Source organism: Papilio xuthus, unplaced genomic scaffold (assembly GCF_000836235.2).
Source record: "Papilio xuthus unplaced genomic scaffold, Pxut_1.1 DF828142.1, whole genome shotgun sequence".
NCBI lineage: Eukaryota > Metazoa > Arthropoda > Insecta > Lepidoptera > Papilionidae > Papilio > Papilio xuthus.
The window spans coordinates 2353604-2373615 of NW_013530507.1; the positions used below are offsets into that span (position 1 = coordinate 2353604).

Genomic DNA, 20012 nt, shown 5'->3' on the forward strand with positions numbered 1-20012 from the left:
TTAAATAAACTAACTATAAAATATTAAATCAGTCATTTACAAAGCACTTTCTTATTTTTACAACAAGTACTACGAATACTAAATTTTGTGATTCACATTATTCATTTGGAGCTATGAACTGGGCATATTGCACTACAAAGGAAATATCACCCAATTCGACTGGTTTATCTTTTAATTCCACATCTTTCTAAGCAAAAAACTTCCTACAGCCCAATTTTGTTAACAACTAGATTACATTACATATCATTAAATCTTAATTGATAGCAAGTTATTATTAAAAAAAAACTTTTAATATATTTCAACAATTTTTTTGTCCTACTGTTTTTTTCGATACCAAAGACAGTACATTCGAGCATTTTAATATTGCTTCCATTTTCAATTGCACGCCTATTTTGTCAACTACAATCACTTTGAAACTTACATTCTACTCTAAAAATCTACTACACTAAGTAAATGGCATAAATTGAAACTTCCTAACAATTATGTGCACCGGCCGAGGCCATATTTTTAAGTAGTTAATGTTTCCTATCTTAACCTTGACAGATTCATAGATGGCGTTGTTTTTAATTTAATTTAAAAACAGAAGATAATCAAATAAATAACAAAGTGGCATAATTCAAATGCTTTTAACATAATTGCATGTATTAAAAAAAGTAATATTTCCAAATATAGATAGTTGACGTTTTTTAGGTTAGCTGTCAGTTATAATTTTTTTATCTTCTGTCAAAATCATCAAGTCAATGTTATTAAGAATTTTCGGAAATGATGTTCAAACTTAATTTACTTTCTAAATTATTCGAGATATTTAATAAAATCATTATTTTATTATTTTTATGACAATACAAAAAACATATAAAATTTAGTTTCACATTTTTTAACAAAAATTATCAAACATTTGCAGACAGTTGAGACACTTATAAACTATACTATAAATAACTAAACTCTAATAAAATACTGACAGAGTCCACAATAGAAAATATACACCATCCTAAAAGAATTAGGTACCTAAAAATCACAAGCATACATGAATCAAGCTATGTACTATACACGAGATGGCTATTTACAAAAATTTACATCACAATAATAAAAAAAATCAAACGAACACACCACCGAGTTAACACGCATACGAACAAAAATATCAAACTCATAAATAACATAGCTCAATATGGAACTATATTTACATTGTCATTTTCTGACAAATTAAAAATATAAAATTATCTTTTAAAAAAAAAATACATTTTACTGTACTGAAACTTTTTAGACAGTGGACATTTAAAAAAATATTTTGTTAAAAAATGAAAAATTTCGATTTAATATTCAATTGTTTTCTTAGTTATTTCTTTTAAATTTACTATCGAAATAATAAATCAAAACAGTGAAAAAAATCTATAAAATTACATAATATTGAATAATCCATTAAAAATATAAAATGAACAAACTAAGAAAAGTTTACTTCACGTTATAAACTGTTTTAATCTGTTGTAATTTTTTAAATTAATTAAATAAAATGTTATCGATTTAAAATTTGTAGGTTAGAATATGAATTGTTCATATTCAAATACTGTAAATATGGCAGATAGCTGTACAAAAATGTGATTATCACGGCTTCGTGAAAGCGACTTAAATCTCTATTAATATTGAGTAGTTTTTAGTGTAAGCATAAATTCGAATATAACAATCAAACCTATAAGATGTTAAAATAATTTGTAAACCATAAAAACTACTAACAGAGATTTTCGCATTCGTTATAACGTGATTAACTAATAGCTGGTTATTTAACGTAACAGTTGACCGCCATATTTCACATACTAACATAAATATTTCGCTTGTTTTTTTTTTTATTTAAAACAACATTGTGTTATTCAACACATTATGTCTATCCAGCCAGTATTTCTTGATCTGAAATGTCAGTAAAAAGGTTTTATTTAAGAGACCATTTGCCTGTGAGCGGCCTGACCGTTGCTCTGCGAGGGGAACAGAACTCCTTCGTACGTCACACCGTTCAGCTCTATTGAGACCACGAGTTGCTGGTCTCCTGTGTTTGCATCACCTGTAAATCATGTTTATTATTAGCTCGACTAATCTAAAACAAATGTCGGTACGGTTGTTGGCCTGCAACAGTAAAATTTCTTAAAAAGTATTGTAATTTGGTTTCATTAAAATATACACCACGATCTTTATAATATTATATATTCGAAAGTTTAGATCGATGGGTGGATGTTAGATAGGTGTCTACGGAACGACTCAACTGATCTTGATGATATTTGGCACAGATTTAGAACATAGTCTGGAAGAACACATAGGCTACTTATTCAGCGCGGACGAAGTCGCGAGCGACAGTTAGTTGCGACACTCAAAACAAGAATATATGCAAATCGGCAAGGGTCTCATAGCCTAATAGTTTATTAATAGATTATGTTATGAATCATATATTCTAGACCTTAATTTAAATGTGTATGTTACCTCTGGTTGTGATCTTGAATGCGGCACCGTTGACGCCATTGTTGAGTCCGTTGGCGTTGCCGTTGATGTGCGGCGTGTGCGCTTGCGGGCCGTGGCTGCCATGTGCGGGGTGCGCGGGGTGTGCGGGGTGCTGAGCGTGCGGGGCGTGTGCGGGGTGCGGGTGTCGCGGCGGGGTGTCGCGGGGCGAGGGTGAGGGCGGGCGCGGGGTGCGGCGCTTGGCGGGCGGGGGCGGGGAGCGGCACGCCTCTCGCTTGCCGCCGCTCGCTGTCGAGTTCGGACTCTCGCTCAGATTCAACGCTTCACTGGAATACAAATTAAATTATTAGCTTAAATTATAGAACCATTCTATTAATATTTTGTTATCAAATAATACCAAAAAAGTATTTTAATGTATTATACTGTCATAACAGCGTCTCTAGTCAATTGAGCTATATAACGTTATCCAAAAATCATACTTAATATTCGCTAATGATTTTTGTATGTTAATCTAACGCAGATGGTTGTAGACATTAAATGTTTTTTAATCACGATTCCCTCTTATTTATATTTATTTATTAGCTTAAACTTATAAAATAAAAAAAAATAAAAAATGGAGTAAAATACAGACTCGTACCGCTGCGGCTCGAGGTCTGGCTGCGGGCTGTTGTTGTTGTTGTTGTTGTAGAGAGACCAGAGAGTGAGGCGCGACACGTCAATCGCGCTCAGCGCAGCCTCTCGCGGCGACATCATTGTACCACCGTTACCAGGAGGCGATTCTGACCCTGTAAATTAACATTTGGTTACTAAAGTAAAAGTATGCCTTAACTTATAGCCTTTTATCTCACGTTTAAATACGTTATATGAATCGACGTTTTTATAAAAGAAACAAATTGGTCAACAAACAGCTTGGGTCAACGTTTCTTTCCATTGCAAAAGGATGCTACAGCTTTGAAGCAGTAACAACGCGGTCTACACGCGTTGACGATGAGTAAAAGGCGCGTGGTCTTCACGGCGGATTGCTTCAGAGTGATTTATGATAGAATGTTAGTGTATGTACCGTTTCTGATGAGGTCCCGCTGCTGTTGTATCATCTTCATGTACTCGCGCACGCGGTACTCGATGTCGTGCGCGTGTAGATGCGGCGCGTGCATCGGCAGCCGCGGCACCGCGCCCAGCGGCAGCGCCAGCGGCTGCGTCAGCGGCATCGACAGCGAAACGCCGCGGTTCAATGATGGCTGCAACACAATGAAACATTCACTTAAATACTCGCCTTTATTGTGACAGCAAAATCAATTGAGAAAAATATGATGCAATAATTTTAACAAGGACTTTTTTCAAATTTATTGCGTTTTTATTTTAGTGCATACAAGAGAGTTCATTGAAAGGCTGAAGACCATCCAACAATAATCGACTGTTGGTTTAAAATTTAAAATTTAGATAGCTACATGTACCACATAAGATATGTGTGAAGTCAATCAACGCGCACTTTGACGACGTAGTTGACTCATGTCTCAGTCTCCCCTAACTAAGGGTAGATTTCGACACACTTAATGGAGAAGTATAGTGAGCTGATGATGTTGTACATACACACTACACCGTGTATACTACGAGTATACTGACCATAGCGAGTGCCGCTTGCGCGTCGTACTGTCCTGAAGCACGCCGACCTTCGCGCTTGTTGCCTTCAATGGCCGCGTCCAGCTCGCTGCGCGTCGACAGATTCTTCTTCTCACACTCGTAATCGTATAAATACTTCATGTATCTGTATATAAAAAAAAACAACGTTAAGAAATATTAATCTAATAGCCTAAGAGAATCGTACCAAGTATGGATAAGAAAGAAGAAGCTTCATTATCCTGCTTTTTTCTACGCAGCGTCGCATTGAACTTATCTTCTTTACATCTCTATTGTGAGTTTTATTCGAATTAAATTTATAAATAAAGAACTTCAAAATATCATGTTTTACTAGGAGGTAATTTCTGTTTTTGTGATTCGCGTTAATGTCGGCGAATTTACTTCCAACACCCCTCATTTTTCTTCTTCATTTGATTTAGTTAGTTTACATTTTAGAGCTTCATATTTAAGACAAGTTTCGGCATCTCGACAAACGAACAATAGTTATATTATAGTGAATGTTAGTGTCGCCAGCTTTGTACTTTGCACTGTGACAAGCCTTTAAATCATATCTCTAAACTCAATGAAGATCAAACGCTTTATTAGTATAATAGAACAAGCCATTACATCTCTAATCCCATTTAAAGTAGAGTCAATTTTATAGAGCATATTGTCAAACGTTCGTTACCATCAGTCATAGGAAATGTTCACATATTTAATGCGAGAATACAATGACAATCTTTGAGTCGCCCGACGCGACGTAAAAACTGGCTACCTTTTCATAAACTGTCAAATGGATGAGTTAAATTATACGACATTCGTCATTAACGGTTTATGATTTAATGCGCGGTCAACGACGTTTGAGAGACGACACATTTCTTTTTTCAGTATAATTTTAGCTCAATAAGTGCTTTATTAAGCCAAACCTTTTCCCCTGAGTCCATGAATATTTTAAAATATATTAAGAGTTTTTGTTTGATACATGACTGTGTTTGATAACAAGACTTTTGGACACTGAAATTACACTGCAATGGAAACATAGATTTTACTTGAAGCCCTTATAAACTAATTTAATCAACATGATGCATCTGCATTAAAAGATTTTCTTACATAAGAGTAAACAGTAGTCGCAGAAATACATTGAAAGTAGCCAGACATCACAAACCAGACTGGAAATCCTCGCGTCATGCGTAACGGGCCCACTTTGAATACTAAATGTAAGACACCTTTATGTTGGACCGACAATAGACGAGGTGAAGGAACTGAGTTGAATGATAAATAGGAAATTATATTGGTCGAGATGAGTTAGAGGATATTAATTATGAAGTTTGTCATATTGTCGCGCTGAACGTACGTGGCCATTGTGGACGACGCTTTGTCTACAGCTCGTGAGAATTTAAATGTACGCACAAAGAAAGTAGAAACGAAGCTCCCGGCTTGGACCACACAAATATATGAACCCTTTTTTGATGTATATTAGAACACTCGAATAGAATCTGACCGAAGCAACAAATAAATCTATACGGTCTAATGGTGTAAAACGAATTCAGGATACATGGAAACATTAATGTCAAGTGAGTAGTTAATGTTTACGTTCTACGTCTATTTTAAGTCGCGTAAGTAACCATGTGGAAGTACATTTTATACGGCTGGGAATAAGCATCTGCAAACTTTACAGCAAATACAGTTGTACAACATTCAAATAGAAACGATCCTCATGTATTAACATCTATGGGGTCTTTTTTCCTTAAATAAATTTACTAAAACCAATTTAAGGCGTACAAAGAGGTGTAGAGTCTATTTTGACAGTGTGTCTAAACAATAACAGTACAGTACTAAGCAGGATTTGTAATCAAGCACTATCGTTGTCGTCATCATCAGTTATGTCAAAATTAGTGTCAAATTTTTGGTGGACTTTACGCCCAATACGCGCTGCACAAATTTTAAATACACAGCACTGTCTATTGTTCTTGAGTGACGCTAGAATACTTACTGTGTACGCAGTGTGAACGCTGCGGAGGTGATGGATGATGGCAGTCGCAAACCCTTGATGATTTCCTGCCACAGCTTCTTGTTAATGACCTCCACGAGCCCGCCGCGTGCTATCACCAGGTTGTACAGCTCGTATAGATCCAGCACGGACTTCGCCATTATCGGCAGCCGGTTTATAGGAGTGCCTGCAACAATGGAATTTAATCTTAGAAAATATGCAAAGATTGCAAAGTAAAATTACGACAAAACGTGTCAGAGTGAATTTAAAGGAAATAAGTTATGATTATGATTTTTTTGACGATTGTTATCGTTTTATTCTAATCAAAGTCGCAGTATTTTGTCTTTTTCATTTGGATAACAACACGTGACAACGTCGATCAACTACAGTCGAGCTGTCTTTAGGTTCCGAACAAGACAAGAAGCGAGTACAGATCAAAGCGATACAAACGACAAGGAAACGAGCTTCGCGGGCGAGCGTCGCGCCGTAAGTCAGATCGTTGTGCGCTCCCGCTGTAAAACCCTTTACAGCCGCATCGTGTAAGGGCCGTAAAACTCATAAAGCCCGTAAGACCCGTAAAGCCGGGAGAGCGTGCCAAATCGCATCGCATCGCAAGATCGATGATTTACGAGTGCAGATCGACAGCGGTTTACGAGGCGCATTGCCGGCGCACGCCGCTAGGTGGCCGCGGAAGTACTAGCGGCCGCTTAACACCACTTAACACTTGATTTACAGTAATTTGGCGGCTAAACAACGCCCGGATTATGTGACGTCGAAGCGTTGAACTTAAACACGCTTTCTAGTTTTGTAGAGATATACACATAACCTACTAAATGTTAAATAAAGATTCTCTTTGTATTACGTTTCGCAAATCAATTCTATTATCTGATATTATGGTAGTTATATATGTTATCTTACAAATTTAATTTCCACAATTTGTACCTAAAAGGTCCTCTTGATGCTTGTATCCCCTTCATTAGAATGAATAAGGCTTCTAACTTGATATATAGGTAGGTATATGTAGAAGGGGGAGAAAACCCGAGCAAAGCGATCGTTTATTGATGAGAGCGAGGCATTAACGAATACCTAAACGCCTATTTGTCAGTACGCCTTCCCGTCTGCACTTAATCATGGAGTTGGTTATCTGGAATGGGTGGGGGCTTAGCAGATGGGGGCAAACGTCGCCTCTTCCGAGATTAATTGCCGCTTTCATGTTTCAAGGCAACTTTGGATGATGCGATGGAAAAGTAAATGAGGAAATGAGATAAACAAAAGTCATTCTTAGGGTCGTGTAAAATGTTTAAAAGTTAATAAGAAGTCAATATGATGTGACCTTGAGACATATATACAAAGATACTTAGATCTAACTTAATGGATTAAGATAACTGATATAAAAGGGCAGAATAACTACAACTACTTATTCAATAATTTAATTTTAATTTTGATTGTTCGGGTCAATTAGGAAAAAGATTAATTTAGCTATTTCTGTCAAACGAGTTTTTAATTTCACGATGATTTAAAAATGGCGAACTTAAGTCGATACGAAATACAGTTGTTTTATAATTTCTCAAGATAAAGGTAATAGGTGTAGCATTAAAATTATTACTACTGGGAAGGGAAACATGCACAAAGGGCAAATGAGCGATCGCGTGCTGATCGAGCGAGCTAATGATAAAGCACGACCAGCGCTTTTCCCCGCGTCGCCCCTCCGCGCCCCGCCACCGGCTAATAGTTTCTAAACGGAATTGCAGAGACGCGGAACGTGTTATCAGACACGGAGCCGGCGGAAAGCGACCCGTTATCCGGACAAATAACAACTCGGTTGCGAGAAGCGGCGGACAAAAGCTATTGTTTATGAAAGCGATCAGCCTAATAACGATTTCCACAAACCGCGCCCCGCGCGCCGGCGGAAAACGCGCGATTCGACGCGCGTGTGTCCAACCGCCCGGCCGCGCGGCTGCTAAAACCCTACAGAGTCTAAAACCCCCCCCAATCCAACAACCAATGTACACTCAAGCCGTACACTCGATTGGGTCGGTTAACCAGTAATTTACGACGTATGCTAAATCGCCGCCGGAGCCGATCTAATCGCGCCCAATTGTGACAAATTATTGCTTTTCCTACGAAAACCTTACGCTAAATTTGTATTATGAATTTCACTTTATGGACGGGCGTCAGGTTTATGACGTGGTGCGCGCGATTCTTTGCCGCAATAGCTACAGAGTTGCACACAGCGTCGCTCGCACCTCCAGCGATATTTATTGGCAATCGATGTCGCTTAGAGCAGCTAACTCTTTTGTACAACAAATGTGCTTGTGCCATAAATCCTCTGCCCGACGCCCCCCGATCTCTCGATAAAGGGTTGTAAATAACTAACGATTAGCTCCTTTAATCTTATTCGAATTTTTAAGTAGTCGAAATTAGATTTGGTGTAACATTTTACGGTCAGATTTAGGTTTCACGCAAATTTTGTGGTTTTGAAATACTCATTCTCAATAAAGACGTTAAATACGAAACGTTTGTAAAGTTTTGTTACGTATGAATCATCATTGTAACAGTGGAACTTTCGAAGCGATTGCAATCTGTATGTAGTTATAACGATGCGATGTTGATATAAGATAGAGATTCGATTAAAAGTTGGGAGCGACACGGACGATAATCGATCGGGGCAAGAATCGACGCCTCCCGCTTATCGAAGCTGTATCAAGGGCCTTTATACCCCTCGGCCCTGCGACCGGCCAATAGCGCGCTTGCGAGACGCGCAGCCGGCCTCTCATTGGCTTGATACGCTTTTGATTGCGCCGCCCAACTCGATTCACGACTTGATCGATCTCAATTACTCGCCTATAGACTGTACCTAGCAACTTCCCGCGCACACCAATTCAAACTCTATAACTAAGCTAATACCCCCCACTGCTGCTAGCCTGTTCTAATCCATATTATGTCTTTCTGTAAATATGAATTCATAATTGATATATCGACTATTTGTTGTAGCGTATAATCAATATAACACGGTAATATATTTATAAATATAAATAAGAGTAAATGCGTCGGTAATGTAAAACATAAGGAAAATGATACGACACTAAAATGTTTACGATTCGACGTAGAAATTAATGTCGAGGTGACAAACGCAACCACATCAAGTGCAGTAACATCAATTTGTTATTTTAGTATTAATAACTTTTATATGAATATAAATTACCAGTTATATGTACCTTGTTAATTGCAAAATTTTATATATAAAGTGCTTTTTGTCTACTGTTAATGAACATTTGTAGATTATGATTAATTTTTTGCTTTTAAAAATTATTTTAATTTTTCCAAATATTTTTTTTCATTTAAAAGTGACATTATAAAGGTTAGCATAAAACTATAATCAAACTATGAAATCTTTAAGTAATGTACTGGTCGGTATTTTAAATTCGTACATTAGGACCGTAAACGACAGCTAGCCTCTGTTTAGGCGATCGTTATGATTTTACGAGCGGTTGAATTTATTGCAGCTCCGAAGAGAGTTTTAATTTAGGCGCACGGCAACCTCTAGTGTTAATTTCCACACTTCGAAAATTGCAATTTGTAAGAAGAATAAAAATAAAAGCGAAAATAAAACAATAAGATGATAAAAATGTTTCTTAATGCTCCATACAACTTGCACAATACGAACGCAAAAGCTCGGACGCAATAATTTCACCCGCGAAGTTATCATAACTCAATATGTATTTATTGCTTGTAGTACAAATTCCGAGAGATACGGCGCGAGAATGACATAAGGCTGAGGATACGACGATCAATCACGAGGGGAGCAGTAAACTTGAGAACAATCCAGCGTAATTCCGTCTGAGAGACATTAAAATGGCGGCCGCCCTATCCGGTGCAACAAAGTGGCAAACTGCGCTCGCGCACCATTACATTTCTTATTAGATATATCCCGCACACTGACAACTTTATCAAGTCAATGGTCGCACTTTGATCGCAAAATTAAAAAAGGGTAATTAAACATTTCAGTTAAGTAATAAATAAAGAAAGAGCGAAAAAACACACTCAAATACGTCACTATTTTGCAGGCGTTTAGTTTAATATCGCATAAATCATTTATATACGCTGACTCAAATCAAACCTGCACAACGCATTTACGTCTTGCATATCTCCGTGGAATTCAGGGGCCATTCGATGTAATTGGCAATCATTCTGAAAAGAATATTCTCTCGCTCCAACCATCGAGACAAAGGCGGCCGATAGTACCTACGGGCGAATCATTACGGGTCAATACCCATTATTATGCGATATTTTCGCGAGCACAACCCTCCGATATCTCGTACACCCACATGAGAAAGCAAATATCTGTAATTAAAGGTTGTAAAGTTGATTTACAACCGGGCCCGAGTATCGAACCTTGGGGAACGCCTCGGCCAATGGCGGGGCCGGAGCTCGTCCTACCTCGCCTCGTATCAATTTATTAGAAACGTATGAAATCCGCGGCTGCGGTGGCTTCGGTTCCCGATAATACTTGCGGTGCGGTCGCGCATCCCATCTGCGCCGCACCGCCGTCGTGGTGGATAGTATCGAATGCTGTTGCGTGGTTTATGATCCGCGCGGCGACGGTAACACTGCCAATAAAATTGCAACAATGGAAATGTCGGATGCGGCTGAAAAGCGACGCGACTATGGCAGATCATTGCGATGAATGCAACAATGGAATCCTTGAAATGATGGTGGCAACTATCGACGGCCGTAAAGTTGTACAAAGTCCTAACAAAACCTTGCCAATTGTGAAAGTCAGTCCATATACAGTGGTGCAACAATTTCAGATTATAATACGGATTCCTCTCGTATTGCGTATTATTAATGTTTGTATAATACACACATGTTAAGTAAAATACTTAAGTTTCATACAAAATAAAAGAATACACAAGCGTATTCGTATACTATTAAAGTTGTTTAAGCATTTTTCGGGCTCAGAATTATTATCCGTCAGTTTTGAATAGGTACTTTAAAAATGAAGACTAATTAAATCTGAATGTACTCGTAATTATAACAAACATGTATTAGACCTTTAAATATTGAGTATTTAATTCTAGCATTAAGAATACCTACAAACTATATTAAAGTTTCTTCGAAATAAAGTATCGTGTTAGTTATTGCCGCACCGTCTATTTAGTTTTTACGACTGGCTGTTGTCGCTTACGGGAATCGTAAAATATCATTGGAAACCTTTAATTTTGTTTATCATTTCTTTTGTTCGGCACACAATGTTGCTAATTGTTACTATACAATGTGTATAAAAAGAAATAGCAATATCAACGTAACTTTATGCTAGATACACGCGTTGTCGTGTTGTACAAAATTTATGATAATTAATTTTAATGATGAATTATCTCTACATTGTGTTACAATCTAATGAAATCGTGACTAGAATAGTGGGACAAGACTCTGACAAAATGACACGTTATAAAACAATTTGTTTACTCTAATAAAGGCGATAATTTATGTGGAAAAAGAGCAAACAAGCAGGTTTAACTCAATAAATCCCAGCTTGATACCTTCACGCGTTCCTAGGAAAATGGTCTTAACAGACAGACACACAGACAACAGAGTGATCCTATAAAGGTTCCATTTTTTTTCGTTTAGAAGTTGGGAACCCTAATAACGAAGTGATGTCCACCTATAGACATCTTCAGCAGTTTAAAGGGTTGCTGATGCGTTCCCTATGGTCAGAGGGAGTAGGATAAAGTACGTTAGAAATATTTAAAACTAACTGATACTGAGGACGAAGTAAGGTGCGGAAACGAAGAATGCCACCGTGTATCTCCTCGTCTTAGTTCATTTGAATCACAATGGGACAGGCGTCGCTGTGACGATGCACTTTCAAGGCGTCACTTCGAATTTATGATATTCCAAAATTGAACATGTTTTAACCTGAGATGGATAGACTCTTTCATTGTTTACGATTTAATAATGCAAATGCATGGTTAAGTATTTTATATAGAGGAAGTAGTTGACACTTGAATGATATATTAACTTTCGATTTTATAATTATAAACAAACAAAAAACATAATAAGGAACAATAGAATTAGGAAAGAATGAAAAGAAAAACAATTACTTAAGAGGTCTACACAAAAAGGTTCAAAATATAATAGTACCTATATGAGCAAAAATAATCCCTGAGATTTCTATTTTTTTTATTCTGATCTTGCTATTGATGATTACTGAATTAAAAGTAATTTCGATCGAAATACAGACATTATACTTTGAATTGAAGTTTTTAAACTTAGAAATAGTATATATTTAATAGGATTTTCAATCATAAATGATCTATACAAGGGATCGTTAAATTATAAAGTACCGTTTCAATATAAAAGTGTGAGTCAACAAAGCGCTATAACACATAAAGGAAATAAAATAATCCAGCGCAGTAGTAACAAAAAACTCACAATGGAGTCAAAGGGCACACTGTTTGACAATAGTCGTAGGGACAAATGAGGCGACGGTCACAATGGGGCATTAACATAAACGACTAGAGTCGGGGTGACATTCAGCAGCAAATGATTGGGAAAGGTATAACTAAAGGGTCAATTTCTGATTTTCTTGTTCTTCATAACTATCTTTTAAACAATGAACAAACCAGTAGCATTGTTGTATTGGTTTAGTAGTCAATATTGAAAGCAGCAAATGAAATTTAAATAGATTCCTTTGAAGGAGTACAACTCGTGACATCTTAAATTTATATTTTTACTAGCTGTTGCCCGTGACTCCGTCTGCACGGAATTAAAAAAAAACTTAAGTAGTAGCCTATGTGTTCTTCCAGACTATGTTCTACGTGTAGGAGAAATTTCAGCCGGATCCGTTCAGCCGTTACCGTACTAGGGATACCTTCAAACAAAAATCCATCCATCTAAACATTCGCATTTATAATATTAGTAAATTTTCCGGTTGAGAGAGATGTAAATGCTTCCAGAGAAGATGTTTTGGAGCAAAATACTCCTTTTTCGAGGTGTTATCCATCAAAATTGGTCGAATACAACGACATTAGACAACGTTTCGTTTTATAAATATAAAAGATATTTATTCTTTGATCTTTGACATTAGAGATAATCAAATTACAATGTAATAGGCATTCGATTGTAGATAAGAAGCTCTTTGTTGTTGCATGTAGAGATAAAGGATCGTATTATGGTTATCATGGTATTAATATCTTGCTTCCTGTCTCCCGCCGCGCCTCACTCTATCGCCTTGTAAATAGATATGAGAATCACCTTGTTATGTACAAGTTAATGTAAAAAAATGTGTGTTGCAATGTTTTACATAATCTTACTAATATTACAAATGCGAATGTTTAGATGGATGGATGCATGTTTGAAGGTATCTCCAAAACGGCTGAAGGAATCTCGATGAAATTCGACATGCATATAGAACTTAGTCTGGAAGAACACATAGGCTACTAATTATGTTTTATTTAATTCCGCGCGGACGGAGACACGGGCGACAACTAGTACATATACGGATGGATAATTTCTGACCACTTGGTACAGTTATTACCACTTTAATGCAGTGAGAAGACATAGAATATTGAAAAACAGAACTGACATGTGCATAGATAATACATATTATAACATCTATTTTTGTGAAACGAGGTTTTATTTAGAATAAAAAAAATAACGCATTCATTTGATTTTACCTACTTTAATGTCATAATTTTAGAACATGTAAAGATGAACGAAGAGAGACAAAACAAATTTAGAAGACAGTGTCAGTAGAGTACGTTTGGGATAAATTATAAAGAAAATTAATGACTCACTACTAATAGAGCAAACGACGAGCACATACGCCTATGGAATTAATATAGCAAAAGCGATAAAGGTGTAGAGTCCAAATGAAAATACATGATAACCCTCTTATTTGTAGCTTATAAACGTAATTCTTACTAATCAAACTAATATTATGAATCCGAATGTTTCAATGGATGGGTGGATGTTTATTAAAAGGTATCTATTCTAAACGGCTGCATGGATCTCTCTGTCATCATACATAGTCTGAAAGAAAACATAGGTTACTAAAAATATTTAATCACGCGCGGACGGAGTTGCGTGCCACCGTTTGTTATATAAATTTAAAACGTTATGAATCATTTTGTGAAATACAGGGAAAAAATCTGCAGTAAATCGTAAATGTTTTCGATATGCTTGTCATACGTATAAAAAGAAGTCGGAAGTGCTGTCATCGCGCTGTATAAATAATCACTTTTGGGCAGCAGTCGTTAGCGGCTGGGATAGGAGGGAGGGGGGATAGGCGAGGCAATTTGGACGCTCATCCATCAAGCCAGCCTCCACCTTCGCACCGACCTGGATGCCGCAATGATTCCACGACTATCTAAACAAAACTCCACTCTTAATTGCTGTTTGTTTACGAACACTATGAAACTGTGTGAATTTATAAATATATTCTAGCGACCGTTTATTCTAGACATATTGAAATAAATACTAAATATTTTTATCTTAGTCATTTTTATTCCAAAAATATATTTTAATTAATTGTGTCTGATGAGATTTGTTCACGATTATTTTTAATAGAGATGTAAGCATATATTGTTAACTTTATTTTTATCCTTTAAAAGATCTTCTGAAGGTTTTAAGTTATAGGACGGAGCAGTTAAATACTATTATACTGTTTCAAATTTAAATAGCTCTACTAAAAATCATTTGTTCGTAGTTTGTTTGATGTGTAATAAATAAAATCAAATGTTAATTAATTGCGTAATCCAGCGTACACTTCTGTAACAAATGTGTTTCGACAATGAATTCTTCGAAATAATACCTGTGGAAATATTTGCGTAAATAATATCACATCGTTTATAAATTATTCGTTCATTATTGAAATAGACGTGCGACTGAGTGATCTGTGAGCTAATTACATTCTAACGAGCGGCGATCTGTCGCATCTCCCGAGATATCCCGATGGCCTGCCGCGACGAGTGATGCCTTTTATTTCATACCAACGGAGGTGGCAACTATTCTCGGCTTAGGGAAATGGATACGCGTCAATCGTCCACTGAAAAAAATGAATGGAGTCAACAATAGGGACGTCTTCCGCGACCGCAACTATCTTTGGACGGTGTATCAATTTCATAAATGTTTTTGAATGCAAAACAAACTTGACATGTTTGGCCACAAGTTGACGGTGACGGTTTTAATGCTGGCAGCTAAGCTTTGATGATAAAAGAAGAAAAAAAAGTATAAAAAAGAGACACAACAGATAGCAAGAAGAGAGACAGACTTATTTCAGAGAAGTGGGTATTTAAATACGTCATGCTAAAAACAGTGCGGTAAATCGATTCGTAATTCATCGATGTATCGTATGTTTGTATCGAGTACAGATTGAACAAGCGAAGGTGTGAGGCTTGTTAGCACCTCCAGACGCGATCGATTAGGCCCGCGGCCGCTCACATTCAATTATTTATTTATTTATTCGTAATTAAGGGCCGAGAGTTATGGACGTTCCGATTTACGAGACTGTATGCTTATCGCTCCAAAAAAAGGTAAGTTGCGTGATCATTTTACCACAAACGTTATAACAACAATGAAAACAACTAGCTAACCTTCGAGAACATCCACACAAATCCAGCAAATATATTTTATTAAAATCTTATAACAAACACATCTTTAGTCCGTTCCATTATCTTTACTTATCTGTTTTTCTTTCTCTATATAGAAAAGAGTATCTGTATCTATTTATGTAACCGATCTAATCTTTCTAATATTATAAATGCGAATGTTTCGATTGATGTTTGTTAGAAGGTATCTCTAAAACGGCTGCACGGATCATTTTATTTTTTTAAGTACACACATAGAGTTGCCCGCGACAGCTGTTGAAATAACATCTTTAGATAGGTTATCAAAGCGTTAACTTTCTTAAAATTAAAATTGCAATATATCAACACTAGTAGAGTGGGTCGACTCATATCGATGTATCTCATTAAAACGATACAATAAGTTCACCATTAATAACTCCTCGATATATCGACATCGGTTTTATCGAGTGGATAGTCGATAAGCGAGCCCGCCGAGGCCAATTTGTACGGGGCCCATAAATTATTTTATTAAAATAAATCAACCGGTTTATTGTTCTCTTCTCGCCTTGTCGAGTATTGTTGTTTCGACCGATTGTACACAGCTGTGAAACCGAAGACAGATCTCTCTGCGTATTACAAAGATCATTCGACGCCTCGCGATTTACTAACGTATTTTGTATGTGATAAATCGATATTCGTGCGGATTGTACTCTGATATGTTTAGAATTTATCAAAATAAACAAACCGACAAAGAAATAATTAATTATAGTACTACAAATAACCTGCTATAACTTTATCGTATTATTATCCAACGTCAAAGAAACGTTATTCATTGTTTGCAAAATACTATTTTTATCATTACTATAAACAAACATTAATCAATACTTAACATAAATAAATAAATAAAAATAACCGGTAACTAACTTAAAATCACAGTTTGTTACTGAACTAATAGAGGTTAAATTAATAGTTAATTCAAATACAACATTGACAGAAATTAACTAAGAAAGCAATTGCTTGGTGTTAAACGTCAAAAGGTCGAGCCTCGGGTGAGAAGGTTCTGGTCAGTAATTCAAGCGTTATTGGAGTGGCGCTATAAATAACAAGTCAAGTAACGCGTTTGTTAGTCAAATCTATAGCGTTGTTTAACTGTAGATTAGTCTTACACAAATTGCTGGAACTCAAAGACTTTTTAGCTTTTAAAATCTAATCTCAAATATACCTACACAATTTCGGATATTTTTGTGGACTTTAGTGAAATTGGAAATCAAGTTTTTTTTGCGTTTTCACGTTTATACCAGTATTTTTTGTATTCTTTATTTTAATGATAAATCATCGATGACGACAGTATAACCAAATTAAATTAATCTAATATGTCCTTTAGTTGTATTGGATATTTGTCAAATTAGTCTTTCTATCTATCTACTCAGCCATGAGACGCCCACTGCTGGGCATAGGCCTCCCCCAAAGATCGCCACGATGACCGATCTTGTGCCACCTGCATCCAGGACGCTCCCGCAACCTTGATCAGGTCATCGGTCCATCTTGCGGGAGGCCTGCCCACGCTGCGTCGACCTGTCCGTGGCCGCCACTCTAGGACTTTGCGGCCCCATCGACCGTCCATTCTGCGGGCGATATGGCCGGCCCATCGCCACTTGAGGTTTACAATTCTTCAAAATTAGTCTTTATATTCTATTAATCAAAACCTTGTTAAAGAAGAATGAATATTATCTAGATATGTCTATCTATTTAATATTCTTATTACTTGTAATTGTCCTCATTTATCATGTGATATAAATTCAGATGAATGTGATACAACTACGGTAATTCATTTTTTTTTCTGACAGGACGCGCGGCGCGAGGCGCGAAACCCGCCAGCATTAATAAACGGTTATTAATAAGTTATGTTTTTAATTACGAGTCGATCTCGTCGATTATTTATTCGAATAATTTTATAGGGCCCCGCGGCGATCCCGGCGCGCCCGCCACAACAATAAAATATATATGTCCAATGAATAAATTCGACCCGTAACGAGAATTATTACGCGTTCCGTTCCCGACCGGCCGACGTCCCTGATCCGAAGCTAATAAGACATTCTTAAGGAAGAATTGCGAAAATATTATAATAAGAAAAGCTTTTATTTTATCTAAAAAATTTGTGGCAACCTTTACTCACAAAAAAAAATTGATTAGACCCAACTAAAGTATCGTACACATAAAACCTACAAGCCAAAGAAAAATTTAGAAAAATATGTAAAGATTTTCCAAAATTGTCATAAATTACAAAATCAAATACTTGATATGGTTGGATTATCGTGTAATATAATTAAAAAGGTAACTATTCCAAAAGCTAAAAAACATGGTAGTAGATTTTTATTTATATCGTTTTCTTAAATGTGAGATAAAAATATCTTGAAGCGATGTTAGACAAGTCATTGCTAAACAATGCTAAAGAATTTCGATGAAATTTTCAGTGACACTGTGACGTTGCGTCGACGTGACAGACAGACTGTTGGATAGAAATAAAGAACACATTGTTCTACATTCATGTGATTATAGAAATTATTAGTTTAAAACAACTGAGTTGCATCTTATAACTTTAATGATATAGTAGGTAGCTACTGCTATCCAATTAAAAAAAAAAGATTATAACCAAACCACAAATTAAAACATCGGCAAAGTCAGGTAAACGCTAGCTCGTTTGCCACCTTATATTAAAAAAAAAATGTTTCATAATTAACAAAATCTTTTATTACCTTTGTAATAATTTAATTGTATTCTCGTAGTACTCGACCTTGTAGGTACAGTACGTACTTCACGCTGAGTGATGTGGTATTTCGTAATCATTCAATTTAAAAGTTCGTTGCAAATATGTTCGCGCCTAATTCATTTCGAACAAAGGTTTGAGTAATTGAGTCAAATGTGTATAAACGTGATTGAAGGCAAAGGTCTTATTACGTCTGGCTGAGCAGTCAAAATATCGCATATCATGTGTATATGGGACAACGCAACATTGTGCGACCTCTGGCGGCCAACAAATACAACTCTCGGCATTATTAATCAACTTTTATACGGTCGTAAAACCGCGGCGGGATTAAAAACCCACTCGAAATCATATTTTTATGGCGTTTAGATCCGTGGTTATTATTGGGATGGTTTTTTTCTACTTGTAGTGGCAAGATGTGAGCGGCCGGCCGATTTGTGGGGCGTTTGATTTACGACTGTCGCTAGACGAAGGACAGACGAAGTCGCAGTCGCACAAAGACGTCTTGTGTCAACGCTTTACTATTATTTCGATAGCAATTAACTATGCTATGGTTTGACACACGTTACATCACTCTTATAACCCAATCTATACTAAGAACTTGTAAATAAATTTATGTAAGAGATTTAAGGTGTATAAAATAGTAATTCTTACATGTATAAAATAAACCATAACCTAAGTAGTAGCAGATCAATTAAGAAATTAAGTTGGAAAAATTCATATCAGAAACATTCATTCCACAATTTAATTCAAATCGCAATGGATTCGGAAAGTAAATGGATCCAAGGTAAGCGCAGATGTTGGCCGCGGTCCCGGACTCGTCGGCTACCGGGAGTCGGATGCCGGAGCCGGACAGTTGATATCCGTCCGTCTACAAATAACAAGAACATTAGCCGCTCCTGAATTAGACAAGCCATTGACGAGGCTGACGATCCTCAACACTTGATTGATTACCTTTCAAATGCTACAATTGTCTTAATCAATATTTCAAAATTTGCAGAAGAATATTTCATATACAAAAAAAGTTTTTTAAAACTATTTTATACAAAAAAAAAACAAAAGCATTTTCTAAATGCAATAAATCTTCATTTGCTATCCAAAACTATTTATCAAATGCAAATAAATTAAGCAATTTGAATGATTAAATTATAAAACAAAGTTGTAAAGTAACGCTAAATGATCTGTCTGGACGGTACTGCGCTCCATCAGTCCGGGGCACGGCGCGAACCAAATCTTTGATACGCGGCACCGATGGAATCGAAATTCGATATCCGACTCCGAACTTTATTCATCGCGAAATGCGACGATATTTCAGTCCGTCCGTCATTCCGACAGTTCACAGAAGCGGGCAAGATTAATTGTATTTCGTTTGAGTCATCAAAATAATTAGAATGACGCTATTTTCGTTTGTGATGCTAATTTGACAGACGTCGCGGGAGATTTCGTGTCCCCTTGTTCGCTCAACTATAACTCGGGTAACTTATATGTTATTTATAATGTCAAAATTAGGTTTTCGATTAAAATTTCAATCACAAAAATTAACAACATAAAAATTAAATTTTATGTCATGAAATCTCTAATTGGATATCACATACTGGGCTACTAGTATATTAAATTAAATCGTAACGTAATT

The 20012-nt window shown here is 36.5% G+C and overlaps 1 protein-coding gene across 1 annotated transcript in view; it reads right to left on the reverse strand.

The window, feature by feature from the left end:
* Positions 1 to 1829: 1829 nt before the first annotated feature.
* The window catches only part of retn (retained), a 99675-nt gene continuing 81492 nt past the window's right edge, over positions 1830 to 20012 (reverse strand). The window contains exons 5-10 of the mRNA XM_013307038.1: positions 6050 to 6233; positions 4063 to 4204; positions 3500 to 3677; positions 3077 to 3224; positions 2464 to 2765; positions 1830 to 2050 (exon numbers count right to left, since the gene is read on the reverse strand). Coding sequence (XP_013162492.1) covers positions 1926 to 2050; positions 2464 to 2765; positions 3077 to 3224; positions 3500 to 3677; positions 4063 to 4204; positions 6050 to 6233 — 1079 coding nt within the window. The 3' untranslated portion in view covers positions 1830 to 1925. The remainder of the gene's footprint in view (positions 2051 to 2463; positions 2766 to 3076; positions 3225 to 3499; positions 3678 to 4062; positions 4205 to 6049; positions 6234 to 20012) is intronic.